Raw genomic sequence first — 18,167 nt, forward strand, 5'->3', positions numbered from 1 at the left:
TGGTTCAGTATCCAGCCGTCAGATATACTTCAACTGCCTTTCCAAATAACAGCAGAGAAGTTGTGGACAATAAATCCAGTTTTCTCCCTGTTTTAATTTTCAACAAAATGACTACCATACACTACAAGACGTATTAACGTTGCAAAACTGGTGTTACCAAACGTTAATATTTAACTTTTGCTAACATTAAGTAACCCAAGTTATTCAACTAACGTTAGCGTGGTTTCAGTGGCAACTAGGTTAATCTAATGTTAGCTAAATGGAGAAAAAAAAGCATTTTGACGTTTAGCTAGCTAGAAATAAGATAAGGTTCATTTATTTTATAAAAGACGCGAAACTTACAAACTCCTTGTCTTTCTCCCTCCTGAAGCTGAATTTTAACATAGTTTAGTGGAAAATGGGTTTTTGACCCTTTCTTCACTGGCTAAGTTATTGTTTTAGTCTAGGCAAACAGCTTGACTCGTTTACCGAGCATTCTTTCAGTCAAATATAGCATTAGAAAAGTTTACTTGTCACTGGCATCTGCTTCAAATTATCTGTCCCCTTTATCCTAAAACGATAAAGCAAAATGAGCACGCTAACTATATTCAACAGGCTGTCTGCTAGCAGATTCTTCGTATCTAGACGCTTCACCACAACGAGGCACCTCGCTACAAAAGTAGTGCTGATTGGCTAATAGTAAGGACAGAAGCCAATCAGCGACTGATATCATTCACATAGCAACGACGTCCTTACTGACCAGCGGTCAACAGGGGGCGATGTCGTTCCATTTAATGTCACATCCTGTCTCTCAGCACATAGGGCTGTTCTAAGAAAAAAATGTCTCTTTCTTCATCCATAAAGCAACTATATTATTTATCATGCATACAATATATATAAAATGTAATGTGTCCTCTAAAATACCATTTTAGAAATACCTAAAGAATGCACACATATCACATTGCAGACCGTTCAAATGTCTATCTTCCATCCAGTCCACTTTGTTCTTAACATGTTTTAAACAGTTTTATATAGCTGCTTTTTATATAGCAAAACGTGGCATACAAACTAAAATAAAGATGTGGGTGCTACTTTTCAAACTTTCAAACTCCTAAATATCCCCGTATTTATCACAACTGACTTATAGAATTTAGGTTTTCCAAGCATAAACAGAAAGGGAAAACACATTTTGTCATAATATCCATCCATCCATCTAGTTTCTATACCCACCTGTCCTGTATAAGGTGATTGTAATAATATACTTTTTAGATACTATATTTTCCTCTTGCTATAAATCAGCTGAGAATTTCAGTGCCTGTTTTTATCAAGTGCTGCCTTTTGCCCTTAGGAATGGTGGAAGTATGAATGCTATGACCAAAAGTCAACAGATTTGGTTCCTGCAATATCCACTTCTCCTGTAAAAATAAATCTATATACACTGAAGAGAATTTGACCTTTGGGGTTTCATTTTCAAAGTTCAAAGCTATGAGAATCAACAGTCACCTCTTTCGTCTCTGTAAAATGCAGTATACAGTATAATACATACAGTATAATAACACACACACACTATAAAATCAAGTATGAAAACACACACAGACATTGCACAGACTATGAATGGTATGGGTGAGGACGTGGTTTTTCTCGTCCGTTTCTGTGTTGGCAGATTAGGATGTGATGTGATCCCAGGCCACACTCACAACATTTGAAAACCTATGAGTGTTGAAGTAGTGTGTGTTGACTCACGGAGGGCTGTGGTCAAACTTCATTCCAGTCATTCCCAATCTGCTTGGTAGTTTCAACCACTAAGATACACAGAACTACAAATATATACTGTTTTTTTGTTTTGTTTTTTTAAATCCAGGAAATTTGTTTTGTCCCATTCTTTTATTAAGATTTGAGTTTATACATATGACACAAAGACTTACTAACAAAGCATTCATACCACACTTGCTATACAGCACAAAGTACAGAGAAAGAACCAAAGGCAACCTGAAACCTTTAGAAGAACAGGTACAATAACACTCTGCATATACACCAAGGCATTTAGGTCATGTTGCACTGTGAAATGCATGGAAATATCTGTTAAGTCTTCAACATCATCTGTGTAGGTATACATGCCTCTGTTAGCACATTTAGTTAGCACTTATTAATATTAATCAATTACTGCACATTCTTGTTATACACTTATTGTGAAATTTTCCTTCATGATTTAGCAGAATTGGCACTTAAGACACCACATTAGGTAAACAGAGACAGTAAAGAGTGTTACATCTTCTCAGTGTTACTGTTTAAAAACATTTACATTTAAATGTCTTTACATAGACAAAAATGTACCAGTATATAAATTTACCAAAGGATTAAGCAAGGCTAGTAAAATACATTCCTCCTAGAAACCAACCAAGAAATCCAACGTTCAAAAAGTCACAACTTAACCATTCACAAACTAGTTCTGAAACCTACAACTTTACAGGTAAATATATATATTTTTGTGTGTATTTTTTATTACATAAATAATTTGATTATCAAATGTGTATAGGAATCTACTTTGTAGATAAAAGAGATAGTCCAACACTGCAAAGTGTCAGTAAAATGTGGGTTGTGACTAGGATTAAGACGAGTGGAGACAAATAGTAGAAACCTGACTGGACTTTGATCGAAGTCGCTGTTGGGTGATCGGCTGTCCAGTTCAGATGCAGGAATGTGATCAGTCTGCCTACATTCTTCCCTTCTGGAGACAAAATAACCTTTAACTACATCAAGATTCACATTAACAGAGAGACACACAGCTCATGCTCTTCTTACAAATGGACAAACTGCTAGACAGCAGCAGCACTGATAAAAGAGGGCCAGAACAGGGTAAGATGAATCAGGATGGTAAATGGTACATCCTGGCATATCAGGGACATGGAGGCATTTTGGTCTGTGGCAAGTGGTACATTAAGCAAACCTAAAATACCAATATTTCCATTTAAAATGTGTCCCAGGCATGACATTCAGCAGAAACAATAATCCTCAAAGGCTGTCTCACAAATACAAAAGTGACAATAATACATAACCAAGGTATATATATGAATTTTTTTTAGCAGCTTATAGAACATTGCATTCATCAACTCCCAAGACAAAAAACGACTGCACAGCACAGTTTGTTTTCCCTCAATCACTGTGTAACATACTGCAACAAGGTTCATAACATCTACATATCTATTTAGACAATATATGCATTTCAAACTCCAAAACTGATCAGCATCTACTGACTGCAACAAATATCGTGGCAATGACAGAATCCTTCACATATACAGTATGAAACAGACATGCATGGAGGATACACAGAGAACATAACTGCACAGTGCACAGCTACACCAGTACACAATAGAACTAACAAGGGACCGCTTAAGCCACAATAAAATTACCCCCTTGCCTTCAAACCGACGCTGGGTGTGTTTGTACAACTTTGTTTTCGTCCTTCAATTCGTCTGGAGCGTTTCTTCAAGAAAACATACTGAGATGACTGTCTTAGTGCTCTGTGTGTGTGTGTGTGTGTGTGGGTATATATATATATATATATATATATATATATATAAAGACTAGACTGATAACTGGTATGTTTTTCCCCACAGTGCAGTTGTACTGTGCTGTACGCATACTGGCATGGTACAGAATGATTTCCCATTATGTTTGGTGTGTTGTCCAGTTTACTTCAGATACTGAACTGTGCTGGGAAGGCGCCCATGTACCAACAACAGCACCTATATACAGTATTTGGCACAGCCATTTTCCAAGGTAGCTGGAAGAAATGTCATGATTACACATGGTGACATACAAGCTACATACACTACTGCTAAGTATTCCAGTGGAAACACCAAAGGGCACTGGTACTGTACCATAGCCACAGCAGGTCCAGTATGGGTACAACACAGTACTGTATACAGCCATACTTGGCTTAATATGCGTACTGCACGATGCTTGCAGGCAGTAAAATGTCTGCAGCTAGCTCAGTAGAGGGCGCTGTCGTTGTAGGAGCTGGAGCTGGGGAAGGTGGGACAGGGTTTATTCCACGGATGGGCGCCGGAGTGGTCAGCTGTGGGAAGGCTGAGGGTGCTGGCGCTCTTCAGCTTGTTCTTCAGACCCCAGCTGATGAAGGAGGACTTCTTGGTTACTTTGCGGGACTTGGGGTTCTTGTCGTCGTCATCATAGGCCAGACAAATCATGGAGTAGGTCTTAGGAAGGTTTCCGCAGAAGGTGGCACTCTTGGTAGGCTGTATAAAGAGATTGACAGTGACGTTTAGTGGAAAGGGGCAGTCATTGTTTGTTTAATCAAAGATTTTCTCTGGACGCCATACAGTCTCAATCAATATATGGGGTAATAAGTTAGCTTTTAGTCATTTTCTCACTGTTTTAACGCAATAAATAAATACCCATTTATTGACAGATTATTGTGAAGCAATTCTGCCCGATATGAAATGTGCAGGGACTGGACAAAATAACACAATATACAATATAATGCAGTCTTACCAACTTCGTAAAAACCTGTACAATTGAATCAGTCACTTTCTAACAAGCTGTCACTTTCTAACATTACTGTGATTGCATTTTGCTAGACATTGGTTATTCTTTCTGTCCACCCCATGCATGTCCCACTGCGGTTGAGCCAAAAACTAAATGATTTTAGCTCTTTGTCCTGATATTTAGGCTACTGGCTCATGAAACATTTCATACATAATCCAAGTATAAAAAACTATTCTGCTGTAAATCTGGCATGGCATACCATTGGAGGGTTGCTGTCCATCATGCTGACCACCTGGATGTCAATCCCTTCCTCGTTCACGTCCTTCAGCAGCCGCATCACCTCACTCACGCCCATCCATTTGCAGTCTGCCTTGCCCACGGCAACAATGTAGTCACCCTCTTTCAGACCCTCAGCCTGGAAAAGACATGAGGAAGAACAGGAGTTAGAGAGGAGGGCCAGTGAAATGTCCTAATACTGCAGCAGACAAAGTAAATATTTACAGCTGAAGGTTTGATTGAATGGCAACCAAGTCAGGTTCACCTGCTTTCCTTAAACACCCAGCAGATCAGCAGAGAAAACACTCCCAAACAAAGCTTCTTTTTTTTTCTCTTTTTTTTTTTTGGTAGATTGTGTGTGTGCGCCAGAGCAAATTATTTCATAGCTATGGGAAATCTGTCTTATCTACATGAGCTTAGCTATTTCTGTCTGATAACTTGATCTGAGTTCACCAGAGGCAGGTCAGCAACTCAGGAGAATCAGTCGGTTCCAAAATAAATCCTGTTGAATGCAGTATTAAAAGTTCTAAAGAGTTTGGCCCAGTTAGACTTGTGTAATACTACTAATCTGTTTCTCTGCATAGTCTGCAGGGCCTAATAAGAGCCTGCTCTTTGTCAGTACCTCTTAATGAGCTGTCAGACTGAAAAGGATTGCAGAGAGTAAATACTCTCTGATTCTTAATTAAATTAGTAGCCAGAGTGGCTGTGGAGGGGAAGGGAGTGCCTCCAAACATTCTTTGAGCCTGAATCCTGTTCAGGGTTCAACGTTAAGGTTTGTTTTTTTTCCCCACTTGCCTGGTTGAGCAAGGGGGTCATAAATCTACTTGCCCAAAGTCAATTTTTACTTAACCATATATAAATAGTTTTGTTTATTAGCAAATCAAATAACAAAAACTAAAGCTAATTGTCATGTTTAATCTTTATAAATAATAAATTAAATGAATCAGAATTAGTTAACGATATATTATCATAAACCCGCAGCCATTTTCTCGTGAGTAGGGACGGATTTCATTGATACTACTATTCTTATCAACACTCTTATCGGTTCAGTTACTTATCGATACTCATCGGTTCTTTTCATTACTAAATAATTGCTTGAAAAAAAATTTATTTAAAAAAAGAATAAATTCAGAACAGGATTAGAATAGAATATTTTAAATATAACAAAATGTTATAGCAGCAAAAGTAAAGTTAACTACAGCAAAGACACTATATGAACTCAATAATATCTCACTGGAAACAAATCTAAAACGTCAGTAAAAGAAATCATATTCCTGACATGAAAATACTGAGTGATGTCTGTGTATAGACGCGCATAAAAGTTCAAATATTCTCAACTTTTCAGCGCAAGGCGCAGAGTCGCACCACTCGTCAGTGTCAAACTTGTCCCAGCAGTCAATCAAATAAAACAAGAGGCGGCACACCAGCTGTTTTCGGCGTTTTTGAAGCGGCTGCGCCTGTAGCGGTGCCAAGCTAGCTCGCTATGCTTGTGTAAAAATAGACTGCAGACAGAGCAGATTAAAATATTGCAATCTGACAATCCTTATTGTTGAGCCCTGTTGTTTAGGTTTCTCAGAATGACTTTAATTTGATTGGATTACCTCTCTCAAGCTCATATCAGGTTTCTGCAAGCTCATTTCATAACATACTGACAATCATTGATACCAAAGACTGGCTGCAAAATAAGAGATCAATCTTTCCTTGTTCAGCCAAAAGGCAAGGAATGCAGGTTAACTCACAGCAGCTGGGCAAAGGGGGTCCAACGAAACCACCTGGACTGGCGTTTCTCCTTTCAGGGTGAAGCCCAGGTCTCTGTCTTCTGGGTGAAGTCGTATTGTCCGTGGGGCTGTCCACCGCTGCTTGGCTGAGAAGACTGACAGGGGGCCCTGAGTGGAGACATTGTGGGGATGCTGGGGTTAATATGGCTCTAGGTTTTCTTGACTCGAGAGGATAATATCCGCTTGTCCTTTAAAAGTTTTAGAGTTCAAAGATTTTGGTGAAAGCCTGGGGGGAAATCCAGCATAATGATCCCCTCTTGTGTTCTTACAGGCTACTTAAACATGATTAAAGTCCACATCTGTGATCTGTTAGTACATCAGTACATATACTGTATATACTCTCAGGGGGTACACGAAAGTCTTGCTGCCACGGAATGTATTTAAATTTTCAACCTCTCTTACGCCTGTCCTTCTGGGTTGCCAGGTTTCTGAAATTTGTATGTTTTTTTTTTTTCAGATTTGCACTCTCACCAGGGTAGTCACATTTCCTTTTGAAAAAGGCACATAATCCTTGGTGTACTCTTTAAACCAAGTGATTCATATGAACAACATTCTCAACATACTGAACATGTTACTTATGTCTACTTGAATGTTGGGCTGCAGATATACATTATACAACATACTGCACTACACATACTGCAGCTAACAGTTATTCAAATTATCAATTAATTTCAATTAATAAATTAATCTTTTCTTTTTATATAAAATGTTAAAACTCTTCCTGAATCACTAAAGCCAAAATTGCTTATTTTGTCTGTCAAATAGACACAAAAACAGTAAATTCTTAAATTAACCATCATTTGAAAGCAAGCATATTTAAGAAGCTGTAACCTCCATTGTAGGTATTTTTTAATTGTAAAATGGCATAACTGTTTAATCAATGAAAATTGTCATCAGTTACTTTCTTTTCCATTGATCAGATTGACTAACCAATTCATCATTTAAACATTAGACATAATTGATGATCACAAACATGTCCTACTTTTTAAGACTGCTGAAGCCAACTGCTATCTGCCATTAATCCACTTCTTATCTGATGGGAAAATCTCTCCTCCAGAAATCCTGACAATCAATCCTATGTAACACCAAGATGCTGCCTGTCACTGCGCCGTTAATTATCACCAGAGAGATTGTGCTGGATTTAACTTTTCAGTCTCTTATATCTCTGCGGATCCAAAAGGATTTGAGTATTGTTGCTGAGACTGTGAATGAAGACCTAGGTGGGATTTTACAACAGGAACTCGGAGACCCCCTTACACCTGTTGTCTGGGAATGTCAGCTTTGAACCTTGACCTCCTTACCAATTATTTGCGTGTAAGATTGTTCCTCTTGAAACCGAGGCCTGTTTTTCTTTGTTATAGTAATAGTAAAAACAATGACATGAAAGACATGACATAATCGCAGTTGAGTGTCTCTTTCAGAGGACATGAAAAGCAGATTCCAGTTCCAGTGCCCCCTTCCAGCCACCAACATGATAATCAACCTCTGTCCATGGTTAAAGATCATTTTTGCCTTTATCTGACAGTGACTGCTGCAGAGAGACATATGAGAGAGAGAGAGAGAGAGAGAGAGAGAGAGAGACAGAGAGAGAGAGAGACAGACATATGAGAGAGAGAGAGAGAGAGAGAGAGAGAGAGAGAGAGACATATGAGAGAGAGACAGACATATGAGAGAGAGACAGAGAGAGAGAGAGACAGAGAGAGAGAGAGACAGACAGACAGACAGACAGACATGAGAGAAAGAGAGACATGAGAGACAGAGAGACAGAGACCGCCGGAACCGAACCCAGGCTGCTGCAGTAAGGACCCAGGCCTAACGGTACGCGCTCCACCAGATGAGCCACCGTGGCGCCCCTGTCCATGGTTAGTGTTAGTTTTGCATTTGTTGCTTTGGATGAAAGTCCAGGAGGCTTTGGGAACGAAATAGGACTTTGAATTGGCTGCTGGTCAAATGTGCCAAAGCTTGCTGGTCACCCTGGTTGGTTGTATTCAGAAATAACAAAAAAATGCACTCTGTGTGTTAAAAAAGCAAGTACACTTGCAACATCTAAAAAACACAAATCCAGAGCCATTTCATGTCACTTGATGAATAAACCAACCACCATGTAAAAAAACAACAGCAATGTGAGTGGAAGAACATTAGTAACCCACATACCAGCCTCTGGAAGAAGTCGGTGACTTTCACCTTTGTGGTTGCAGGAACCTCCATCTCTGCTTTGTGCTCTGTTTTAGCTATGGAAAGAAAGGGTAAAAAAATAAATAAAAGATGTCATTCTACAGTGTTTACTGTCACAACCACATTTCAACTGTTGCCCTGTAGAGAGGCAGGCAGGCAGTTAGCAGTGTAAACATTACATCATCTGTACCTGGAAATAAATGTCACTTATCACATCTGATTGCAGCAGGTGTGTTACACAACACAGCAGCCTTTTTACGAACCGTTTCCTCAGAGACAAACCTAACAAACCAACACATTGGTCCTGCTTGACATTAGTGTCATTTGTGAAGAGTTTGTTGTGGTGACACTACGGTGACGGGTTAGTTTCTACGTCAACCACAGAAAGAATAGCTGTCACCTCAGTGACGCTTAATGGAGACTAAACTAAAAGAATAAACGTTACAACTGTTCTAATCCTATCTTCGCTTCTCATGTTTACTTGAACAGGATATTTTCATTGGTTGTGGGGTTTGTCTTCTCTTAAAAACATTTAAGACTCACAAATGATGTCTGGGGCTTCCGTGTAGTCAGTGAACTCGTCTTCATTTTCACTTTCACTGTACTTGTTGAGCGAGCGCTGGTGACTGGCTTTTAAAATGTCCTGCAGGACATCCAGCTTGTTCAAGTGGTGGCACAAACCGTAGATCCTCAGAGCCTCCTCATGTCCCAGGATGGCCCGCCGAATGTGTGCTTTACCTGTGGGGAGGATGGAAAATTCGCCATAGGACAGATGAGGAGAAGCGGACGGGGAGAAGAGAAGTCAATAAAGAGGAAAGGAAGGGGAGAGAGATGAACAGGGAGAGTCAGGTGAATTGTTATTGGCTCTCTACTGTGTTCTATTGTCTTCTGCTGTGCTCAGCCTGTGTGCTCTTACCAATGCGTTCACGTTCATCTTTCCTTTTCAGGATGTCTAGAGGAGAGCCTCCCTCAGGAAGGCGATCATAGACCTGTGACAAAGTCTTCTCCTGCTGGTCCTCATCGTCACTGGGACCCACTGAACACACAGACAGCGAAAAGGATCAATATTAAAATGAATTAAAAAAAACTGAACTTTGTCTACCCCCAAGATTGGGGTCAATGCTGAAACAAATGGCTAACACTCTTGAAGGACATGACACAATGCCATGATTGCTTTGATTGTAGAAAATCTGAAACTTACAAGACAGGACACTGTATTCAGATAAGTCAGTGCACAGTCCATACGTACATTATTGCACACTTTAAACTTTGCAAAAATAAAAATGGGCACAGATTCATACAATTAAATAAAATGTATGAATCGGAGATAGATATATATATATATATATATATAGAGAGATATATATATAGAGATATATAGATTGATATAGATATAGAGATATAGATAGATATAGAGATATAGATAGATATAGAGATATAGATAGATACAGAGATATAGATAGATATAGAGATAGATATAGAGATATAGATAAAATTGTATGTGTCAACTTAAGCTTACATATTAGCATGGTTTACCAGAGAGAACAATCCAAAGTTCATCAAAATGCAAAGGTAAAGGTTAAAAGGTAAATCTAAAGCATCAGAACTTTCTAGGCTTCCCCTGACTAGTCTGCTTTATAGAGACAGTATAAAGCGTTTATTTAGCAGTGTTTGCGGTTAATCTGTTTACTACAGTCTTCATTCTGTCCTGTTTGTGGGCTGAGTCCTCTCTCTACAGTCCCGTGGTTAATTGCTCTATTCTCCTTATTCACACAGGAATCTGTTAATGAGCTGCCAAACTCAAGGCCGCTTCGCTCCGTTGTTCCTCTCTTCAGTCCTGCCCCATTCATAGCACTGGGCAAAACCATGACCATCCACTGTAAATCTTATTATAATCTGCTGTACATTGTTTAATTTGGTTTTCAGTTTAATCTCTCTTAAATTACAATTGTTAATGTGTAGTAAGAAAGGAAAAAGGATTAAAAATGCATAGCAGTGGGACATTTTGAATTATGGACCCAGTTTAAGGCTGGAAATACCAATTGAATGAATAACTGTTTTTTTTTTCAACTAAATGATTAGTTGTGAAGTCTATAAAGATGTCAAAAATAAAGACAAGCCATCGAGAACTAAAGCAGTACGACAGAAAATTAGCAACAGCACTACTGAAGGGTTTTTGTTCACTCACAAACGTCCTTCCCTTCCTCTCTCACTCACTCGCTGGCTCTCTCTGCCACTTGATTATGCAGACAGCATTAAGAGGCTGCATAACTGAAATCCTTCAGCAGTCTACAGTACATCCACTCAATTTCACTCACTCCAACCACCTCTCTTTTTCCTTCACTTTCACTCTCTGCACATCCTGCCACTGAGTTCCTGGAAACGCACCATGGTGTGTGTGTGTGTGTCTGCGTGTATGTGTGTGTCTCTAAATAGCCGTTACGTAATAGCATTGTGGCTGGTTGCAGTTTAGTCCAGCCATCTGACATGACCAACCCAGTGGCCCATATAGCACTTAAAGAGAGAAGGATCAGGTTTTCCAGAGTATTCAAAATGAGGTAGCTAAAGTCTTGTAAACACCAATCCCAAACTTGTTTTTACACCTTAACAGCCAATAGCCAGGCTCACACCATCTTAAGTAGATTAAAATGTGTATAGTAGATGTGCAGATGAAGTGGGGGTGAAGGTTGTTTCCGATTACAGTGAAGAAAACATTGCCGACATAAACTCCACTCCCAAATTCACTGTGGTAGTTCGGTGTTGTTGTTAAAAGAGACGAGGGACGATATTTGATTTGTGTGGACTTTGTCTGTGAAAAACACACCTGTCTCCATTTGGTATCTAGGGCACTACTGTACCTGGTGCAGTGCACACTATATGCAAATTACTATGCATTGCAAAAAAAGAGTCCTGCTCTGACAGTAGTGCTTCTCATAAGCAGAAAAAAAAAAGCTTGCATGCTTATGTAATGTGGTTTGCATTTAAAATTACAAGCAAATAATAGCTGCATAGTGACATTATGTTTAGTTCTTTAATTTTCCCTAACTTTCTCTAATTCTAAACTCTGAATTCATTTCAACCGTGCTCCGTCATATATTTTACACAGTAAATCGGTGTAAAAATTATTACCGTCTCTACAAACAAATGTTCTTACATTGGTGGTCCAACAGCGCTGAGGCTACAAAGTAGTGTGCCATGGAGCGGTAGTGGTTGGTTTTGACTTGCGACATGGTGGACCAGAAGAACGGGACATTGTCTTTAACTGGCGTCTGGATCATGGACTGGTGGACTTGGTCGTAGATTTCTGAGACCTGGCAGGAAAAGGAGGATAGAGTTACTGAGAGGACATTAAAAGCACTGATCTGGATACAATCACTGATAGAAGTGAGGAATGACATTATTACTTTACATTCACTTAAAGTACAGTATATCCTACTGAGTCCACAGCTAAAGAAATAATACTGTGCCTATTTGATGTGAGGACTGTGTGTGTGTGTGTGTGTGTGTGTGTGTGTGTGTGTGTGTGTGTGTTCCTTTCCTGCTATTTACCTTTGCAGCCTCCTGGGCCATTTTCATCAGGGAATAGAACTGGTTTCGGATCCCAGGCAGTGCAGTCTTCTCAAACAAACACTCCTGAGCCTGAGCAAGCATCATTCGAATCAACATACTGAGCATGGCTGGACTCATGTCATAGCTGGGAGTGTGGGTGAAGGTCTCCTTCAGGTGGTTCAGGATGCCTGCGGGAGAACGAGAGTTCAGCACAGCTCGAAACCAAACTATTCCAAGGAAACAATAATCACAGTTAATCATTTGGGAGGCTCTGTGCCAAAAACAATAGCAAGGGAAGACAAGGCTTATTCTTTTTCTGTACCTAAACTTTCCCAGCTTGTATGGCAATCTTAACTAAAGACCTTTTAGTCAGTTTTACAAAAAAAAAAAAAAAAGATGTGTCATGTTTAAAAGACAAGCATGTGACCCAGGATAATCTAGATCCTATTTAGCTCTGTGAAGAGAAAAATTATTTGATTAATGAGACTCGGCATAATAAGAATGTCTTCTTTTTTTTGAATTTTGTTTGTGATTCTATTTTGAGGCCTGCAGGGAATTAAATCTCTTTTCTCTTTCCTGTCTCCACAGTGAAGTCAGGGTCAGCTAATTACCAAGAGGCCCATTCACATCCAAAGTCTTAATGATTATTTCAAAACAGAAACCCTCTAGTTTGGGTTTTGGTCTCATGTGTGGATGGGAGCTGACTGGGGAAAAGAGAGAGGTTATAAGGGAGATTGTAGTCGTGAATTCTGTCTAGCCCAGAATTATGAAATGCAGCTTTGTTAAGGGTAGTTAGTATTACTAGTAGTAGTCTGATAGTATAGTTAATGGTTTGGGCAACAGTGAATTTTCATGGTCAAAACTCAAATAGTCATTTGAGTTTGGGAGAGGCATATCATCTGCTGGTCCACAAAATGACAGATTGGGCTCTTCAGCATGCTGGTACATTAAGCCTAATTAGTGACACTCACTTATACAGATGTTTTAAAAAAGGTTCCACACAGAGAGTTAAGTGATTCAGTTTGTCAAATCATCTACTTCTTTCCTTTCCTTGGGCCTGCTGCTGTTACTTATAGTATCCAGTAAGGGAGAAAAGCTCACTGCTAGCAGTGAGATCAATGTCTGTGTGCTTCTTTAAAATTGAGCCAAGACACAAACCATCTTAAATTAGTTTTTCATGTTCATGGAAGCAATAAGACCATCTGCATTCCAACCAAGAACGCCTCCCTCTTATTTTACCGATTAAAAACCTGGCAGCGGAGAGTTATAGACAACTTAATAACAGAGCACTGCCTCGGTAGTCTTCATCTAAGGTTCTGCCATTGTTGGCTGGCTCCTCCCATCATCTAAACCTCTTTTGTGTCCCGGGCTTAAGGGCACTACAACAGCCCTGTTACAGCTAGCATCCCTGCCTATCACCTCCCACCTTAGTTTATTACTGGCTCTCTGCACTGGTGACAATGTTCCTCATAACAGCATAATTGTTTTACTTAGTACAAGCCTAAATTATAGCCATCACGCAACATAACCAAAGCCATGGCCTGTTCAGAGTTATAATTATACAGCAATTCTACTCATGCTGCCAAGTCACAATTCTATCAAGACTTGTCTGAGCTTCCTGAAACCTCAGAGGGTTGGGAAACCAGTTCATATGATTGGTGCTTCTCTGGAGCTCAGCCACATGACAAGAAGCCAGAGAAACATCAACTGCATTCTCCGTCATGGAGCAGAAGTCAGAGGGTGGAGGCTGGCACATATTCTGAAGAATCAGGCTGTGATCGCACCAGTACGCTTTCTCTGAACAATGTGTGCCTTTTTAATGTTAAGGTCCTAAGAAAAGGGACATTTTCAGTTTGGCAATGATGGGCTGATTTACATATCAAATGTTGAAAAGAACAAATCTATTAAGTGAGTTGACATCACTGTTTATTATCCATTCTCCTGTCTTTCATTTTCTTCCTCTATTCCAATCACTTATCACAGGTGCTCTTTGTGAACGGTTTCTGTGGGAGCAATTGGAGCATTTCAGAAGCTTAATTGCTCCCATCATTTCTCGTTTGAATTACTGAAACCAGATATCGCATGGGATTATCACAGATAAACCTGGTATTAAAAAAATAAAGAAAATAAAGTTTCTTGTTTGACATCTTTGAAAGTTGAAAGTTTAACGTCATTACTCGGCTAGTGAGAGAAGAATTATCTGATTAAACCAGTTTATCACACCTATCCCTTCCTACCTGCAGCTTTCTGGAAGGAAGAGATGGCCACCTCCAGGCCGGCTATTGTCTGTCGGTCACTACGGGTACCGATCTGAGAGTAGAGGGCGGCCATGTTGAAGAGGATGCTAGCCTTCTCCAGTGACAGGTTCTGTTGGCATACTGGCACTCCTGTGAAGGAGTCGTACCTTGAAGGGAAGAGGCGAAAGCTGTCACTATTTATTTGTGTAAAGCAAGAATCAAAACAATCACACAGCGCTTTATAGAAAATAAAAATTATGTTAAGTAGCAGTAACATTTCCACATATTATATGTTCTGTATTTAGACATTGTTTAAACCATCTTAAGTTTCCTCTCTCCTTCACATCTAAAAGGTTGTGAGTGTTTATGCCTTTAAGTTAATCCAAGTTAAACAAGCTTGTTAAAAACAATACGTGTGTACTTCATTCAGACCCCCTTTGCTCACTCTTGAGTTTAAAATATCTTAAAAAATTCCACAGTAAGGGTTTTCTTATTATTTGCTGACCTTGCTAAGGTTATCCAGTATATTAGCTGAATGTCTTATGTAGACTACTGTTCATCTCTCTTCCCTCTCAATAGAATTTCTCTTCAGCATGTAACAGGTGCAAAGTGCAGCAGGAAGGCATAACCAAACCAAAAACCTGCGATCAAAACAGTCCTTTTTATTATTTATCTCTCCTACTGTGAGCCTAAGCACAGCCTGGCGTCTTCTGGCAGAGATATACCAGTTGATCCACGGATTTAAGGAAGTAACAAAACATGACTGAGCCTTTGCTGTTTAAGGCTTTGGAGATCTCTGGTGTAGGGGCTCATGGCAGCTAGATTAAAGAGCAGGACAGCTTTCTTTATAATGTTTTTTTGCTTTCTATTTTATCACTGCTATAATCTCACCTGTTGCCTTTCTGTCTTACGGTTAGGAAGTCAAGGTAATATTTATGTTATTTCTTTCGTAAACCTTTGCAGCAGTTGTTTGCTTTTTTGTTTATTTTGTCCACATTTTAACAATATCTTATGAGGAATTTCATGAAGTACATTTTGATAATGGGTAGATGGTTTATTATTATTATTGCCATTGTTATTAATTGGTGCCAATTAGTAATTATTGGTAATAATTGGTGTGTACCAGGTGAAGAAGATGCCAGTCTGGTGGGTTGGGGAGAAGAATCGGCTCTCCATCAGAGGAAGATGGCTGAAGTATTTTGACAGCAGGTCCACCCCGGCCTCGTTTCGACTTGGCGTTCTGCAAGCCTAGACATGAAAGGAAAGAGATCTGATACAGTCTGCAATAATGGAGAACTTCTTGTGGTGAAGATGCACAGCACTGTTGTTAGATGGGGGGAAAAAATAAAAATTCACTTATAATCGTGGTATGTGCTACGTGAATAGCTTCACTTTTATGTTCTGAGGTTTTCAGATGTCTGCCTCTGAATATTGTGCCACTACATGAATACAACAGAGGTAAATTTTTTTGTATGTATTTATGCTGCTCACAGCATCAAAAATTTACATTTGAAAAATGTTTTGAGAAACAATTTCCTGTTTACTGAGGACCATCTACCATCATCAGCACTAGTTCTCTTGCAGAAAGCAAATCTGTTGACAGCAAGGTCTGGGGATAATCCAAAGAAACTCAGGAAATAAAACTGAAACTGTCTGCATGACAAGAGATTCCATGGTGCTTTGTGTGGTAGACACTTTTATGGATGTTGGGCATATTAAACCCCTTGAGTGTTCGTGAGCACACGATGACTCTCAAACTAATTATTTTGGAGACCACTAGTGTAAAAAAAAAAAACAAAAAAACAACACACATATCAGAAGCGATTAACATATAATGTCAGATCAGACTATGAGTGTACACTACCTGTCGCAGGTCCATCAGGTCAGCAATCTCGTCTTCATAACTGTTCCCGTCTTCACTGTAGTGCTCCAAGATGAAGTCCTGTGAGAAACAAATACAGCTCAACATCTCAATACAACATTTTTCTGACCAGCTGTTGGGCAGTGCTCTGGGGCTTAACCATGTGACCTTTCAGTTACGGGGCGCGACCTCTCTCACAACTAGCTTTTGCCATCAGGGCCCCGAGGCTCTGGAACAACTTGCCCGAAGAAATGAGGTTGTCTGAGTCAGTGTCTTCTTTTAAGTCTCTTCTCAAAACGCATTTTTATCAGAAAGCATATCCTGATCTTACCTGAGCTGTCTGTTTATTTTATTGGTTTTTATGTATTTTATCATTCACTGTGGTATTTTATTTCTCTCTCTGTGAAGCACGGTACTTTGTTTTGATAAGTGCTCTATAAATAAAGTTTATTATTATAGTGTCACATCATTCTTAACTGTACACACAAGGCAAGTCCAACCGTGCAGTGCCAAGTAGGCTGGTGAGAGCTGTCATTCTGTCAGAGCCAGCCAGAGGCAGGAGACACGAGGTCATTAAGACGGAGGTGTGATTACACTCAATAAATAGAGCAGCAATAGCCTGCTCTGAGTTCATGAAGTCTGAACACCTCTCACAATGCCTGCCAATAAACCAGAACTGGATGCAACGCACTGTAAATGTGCCATCATGACATTTACGAGAGTGCTTCCCCGCATTGATAACTGCATGATAACTCGTCTCAATAACTACTGACCTACTTGGGTTAGTATGACAAATATTTTTATTGTCATATGCTGTATTGTTCCTGGATGAATAAAAAGTGGACATAATGTAGTAGCAGGTGTACAAGACGCAGACAATGTGACCCAAATACTTCATGAAAGGAGACTTTCATTTTGCAGTAACCATATCTTTATTGAAAACACTCCCTACCAATGTGGGTCATTTGTTGCATGCAAATTAGCTGCATTTGTACACTTTATCTGCATATGTCCGTCTTTATGTCCCTGTTGGTTCGTTTCAACTTAAGATTGCAATTCCTCCAGTCATGATGATTGAGACTGTTCCCCTTGACATATAAAAAGAATGGTGTTTAACTGATGGCGATGACATGCAGGTGAGCACCAATCCTTTGACCTCTTTGGAGTTCAGTGAGATGTCAGTTGTGGCTTTTAAAAGCCAAATATCAAAGTGCTTTTTCAGCATGAAACCTACTGTTTAAGTTCCTTTATATTTCACCGTATGTACCTTCCAATTAATAAAACAGTTAACAACATCACATTATTATTATCAATTTGTTCCAAAACTTTAAATCGAAGCTACATCGCATTTACGTCAAAATGCCTGCATTAGATGGACAAGTCTAAACGTCAACTATTTATACACATTTGCTGTAATAAGGAGGGAATGGTGAAACTGTAGCTGTTGCTTCTGTACCTTGAATAGAGTAGAGAAGTCAACTTCTTTTGTCTCCTTCAGACCCAGAGCAATGAGGGGGATGTTGGCGGTTTCACTGTAAGCAAAGGCGATATCATGATCATCTTATCTTATGGTCAACATAATACACAAAAAAGGAAATATTCTTGAAGTCTGCTCACAGACATGTTGGCAATAATAATAAAAATAATAATAATAATAATAATGTTGACAATTCAAGATACAGAAGGACTTTACATACAAAAAGGACAATGCAGTGCTTATCTGAATGATTAATGTACACTAGGCCAAACAGGAGGCACATAAATATCCACCATTAGTCTACTAATATATTAATAGGTTAATGTGGA

The 18,167-nt window shown here is 39.4% G+C and overlaps 2 protein-coding genes across 9 annotated transcripts in view; both read right to left on the minus strand.

Annotated features, from left to right (window-relative positions):
• Nucleotides 1-661, minus strand: part of cep89 (centrosomal protein 89) — a 55,877-nt gene extending 55,216 nt beyond the window's left edge. For 2 of the 7 annotated variants that reach the window (XM_044199656.1, XM_044199642.1), the window contains exon 1: nt 343-659. In XM_044199656.1, the coding sequence (XP_044055591.1) occupies nt 343-384 (42 nt within the window). In that variant the 5' untranslated portion in view covers nt 385-659. Of the gene's footprint in view, nt 1-342 lie in introns of all 7 variants that reach the window. The other 5 variants (XM_044199667.1, XM_044199651.1, XM_044199674.1 and 2 more) reach the window with 3 other exon arrangements.
• A 1,183-nt stretch (nt 662-1,844) lies between these two features.
• Nucleotides 1,845-18,167, minus strand: part of rhpn2 (rhophilin, Rho GTPase binding protein 2) — a 32,210-nt gene continuing 15,887 nt past the window's right edge. Inside the window, exons 4-15 of one of the 2 annotated variants that reach the window (XM_044208703.1) lie at nt 17,818-17,893; nt 16,365-16,442; nt 15,624-15,748; nt 14,501-14,667; nt 12,264-12,451; nt 11,869-12,025; nt 9,631-9,750; nt 9,258-9,452; nt 8,724-8,770; nt 6,501-6,647; nt 4,745-4,900; nt 1,845-4,235 (exon numbers count right to left, since the gene is read on the minus strand). In XM_044208703.1, coding sequence (XP_044064638.1) covers nt 3,972-4,235; nt 4,745-4,900; nt 6,501-6,647; nt 8,724-8,770; nt 9,258-9,452; nt 9,631-9,750; nt 11,869-12,025; nt 12,264-12,451; nt 14,501-14,667; nt 15,624-15,748; nt 16,365-16,442; nt 17,818-17,893 — 1,720 coding nt within the window. In that variant the 3' untranslated portion in view covers nt 1,845-3,971. Of the gene's footprint in view, nt 4,236-4,744; nt 4,901-6,500; nt 6,648-8,693; nt 8,771-9,257; nt 9,453-9,630; nt 9,751-11,868; nt 12,026-12,263; nt 12,452-14,500; nt 14,668-15,623; nt 15,749-16,364; nt 16,443-17,817; nt 17,894-18,167 lie in introns of both variants that reach the window. The other variant, XM_044208694.1, reaches the window with a different exon arrangement.

Source organism: Siniperca chuatsi, linkage group LG1 (genome assembly GCF_020085105.1).
Source record: "Siniperca chuatsi isolate FFG_IHB_CAS linkage group LG1, ASM2008510v1, whole genome shotgun sequence".
In the NCBI taxonomy this organism is placed as follows: domain Eukaryota; kingdom Metazoa; phylum Chordata; class Actinopteri; order Centrarchiformes; family Sinipercidae; genus Siniperca; species Siniperca chuatsi.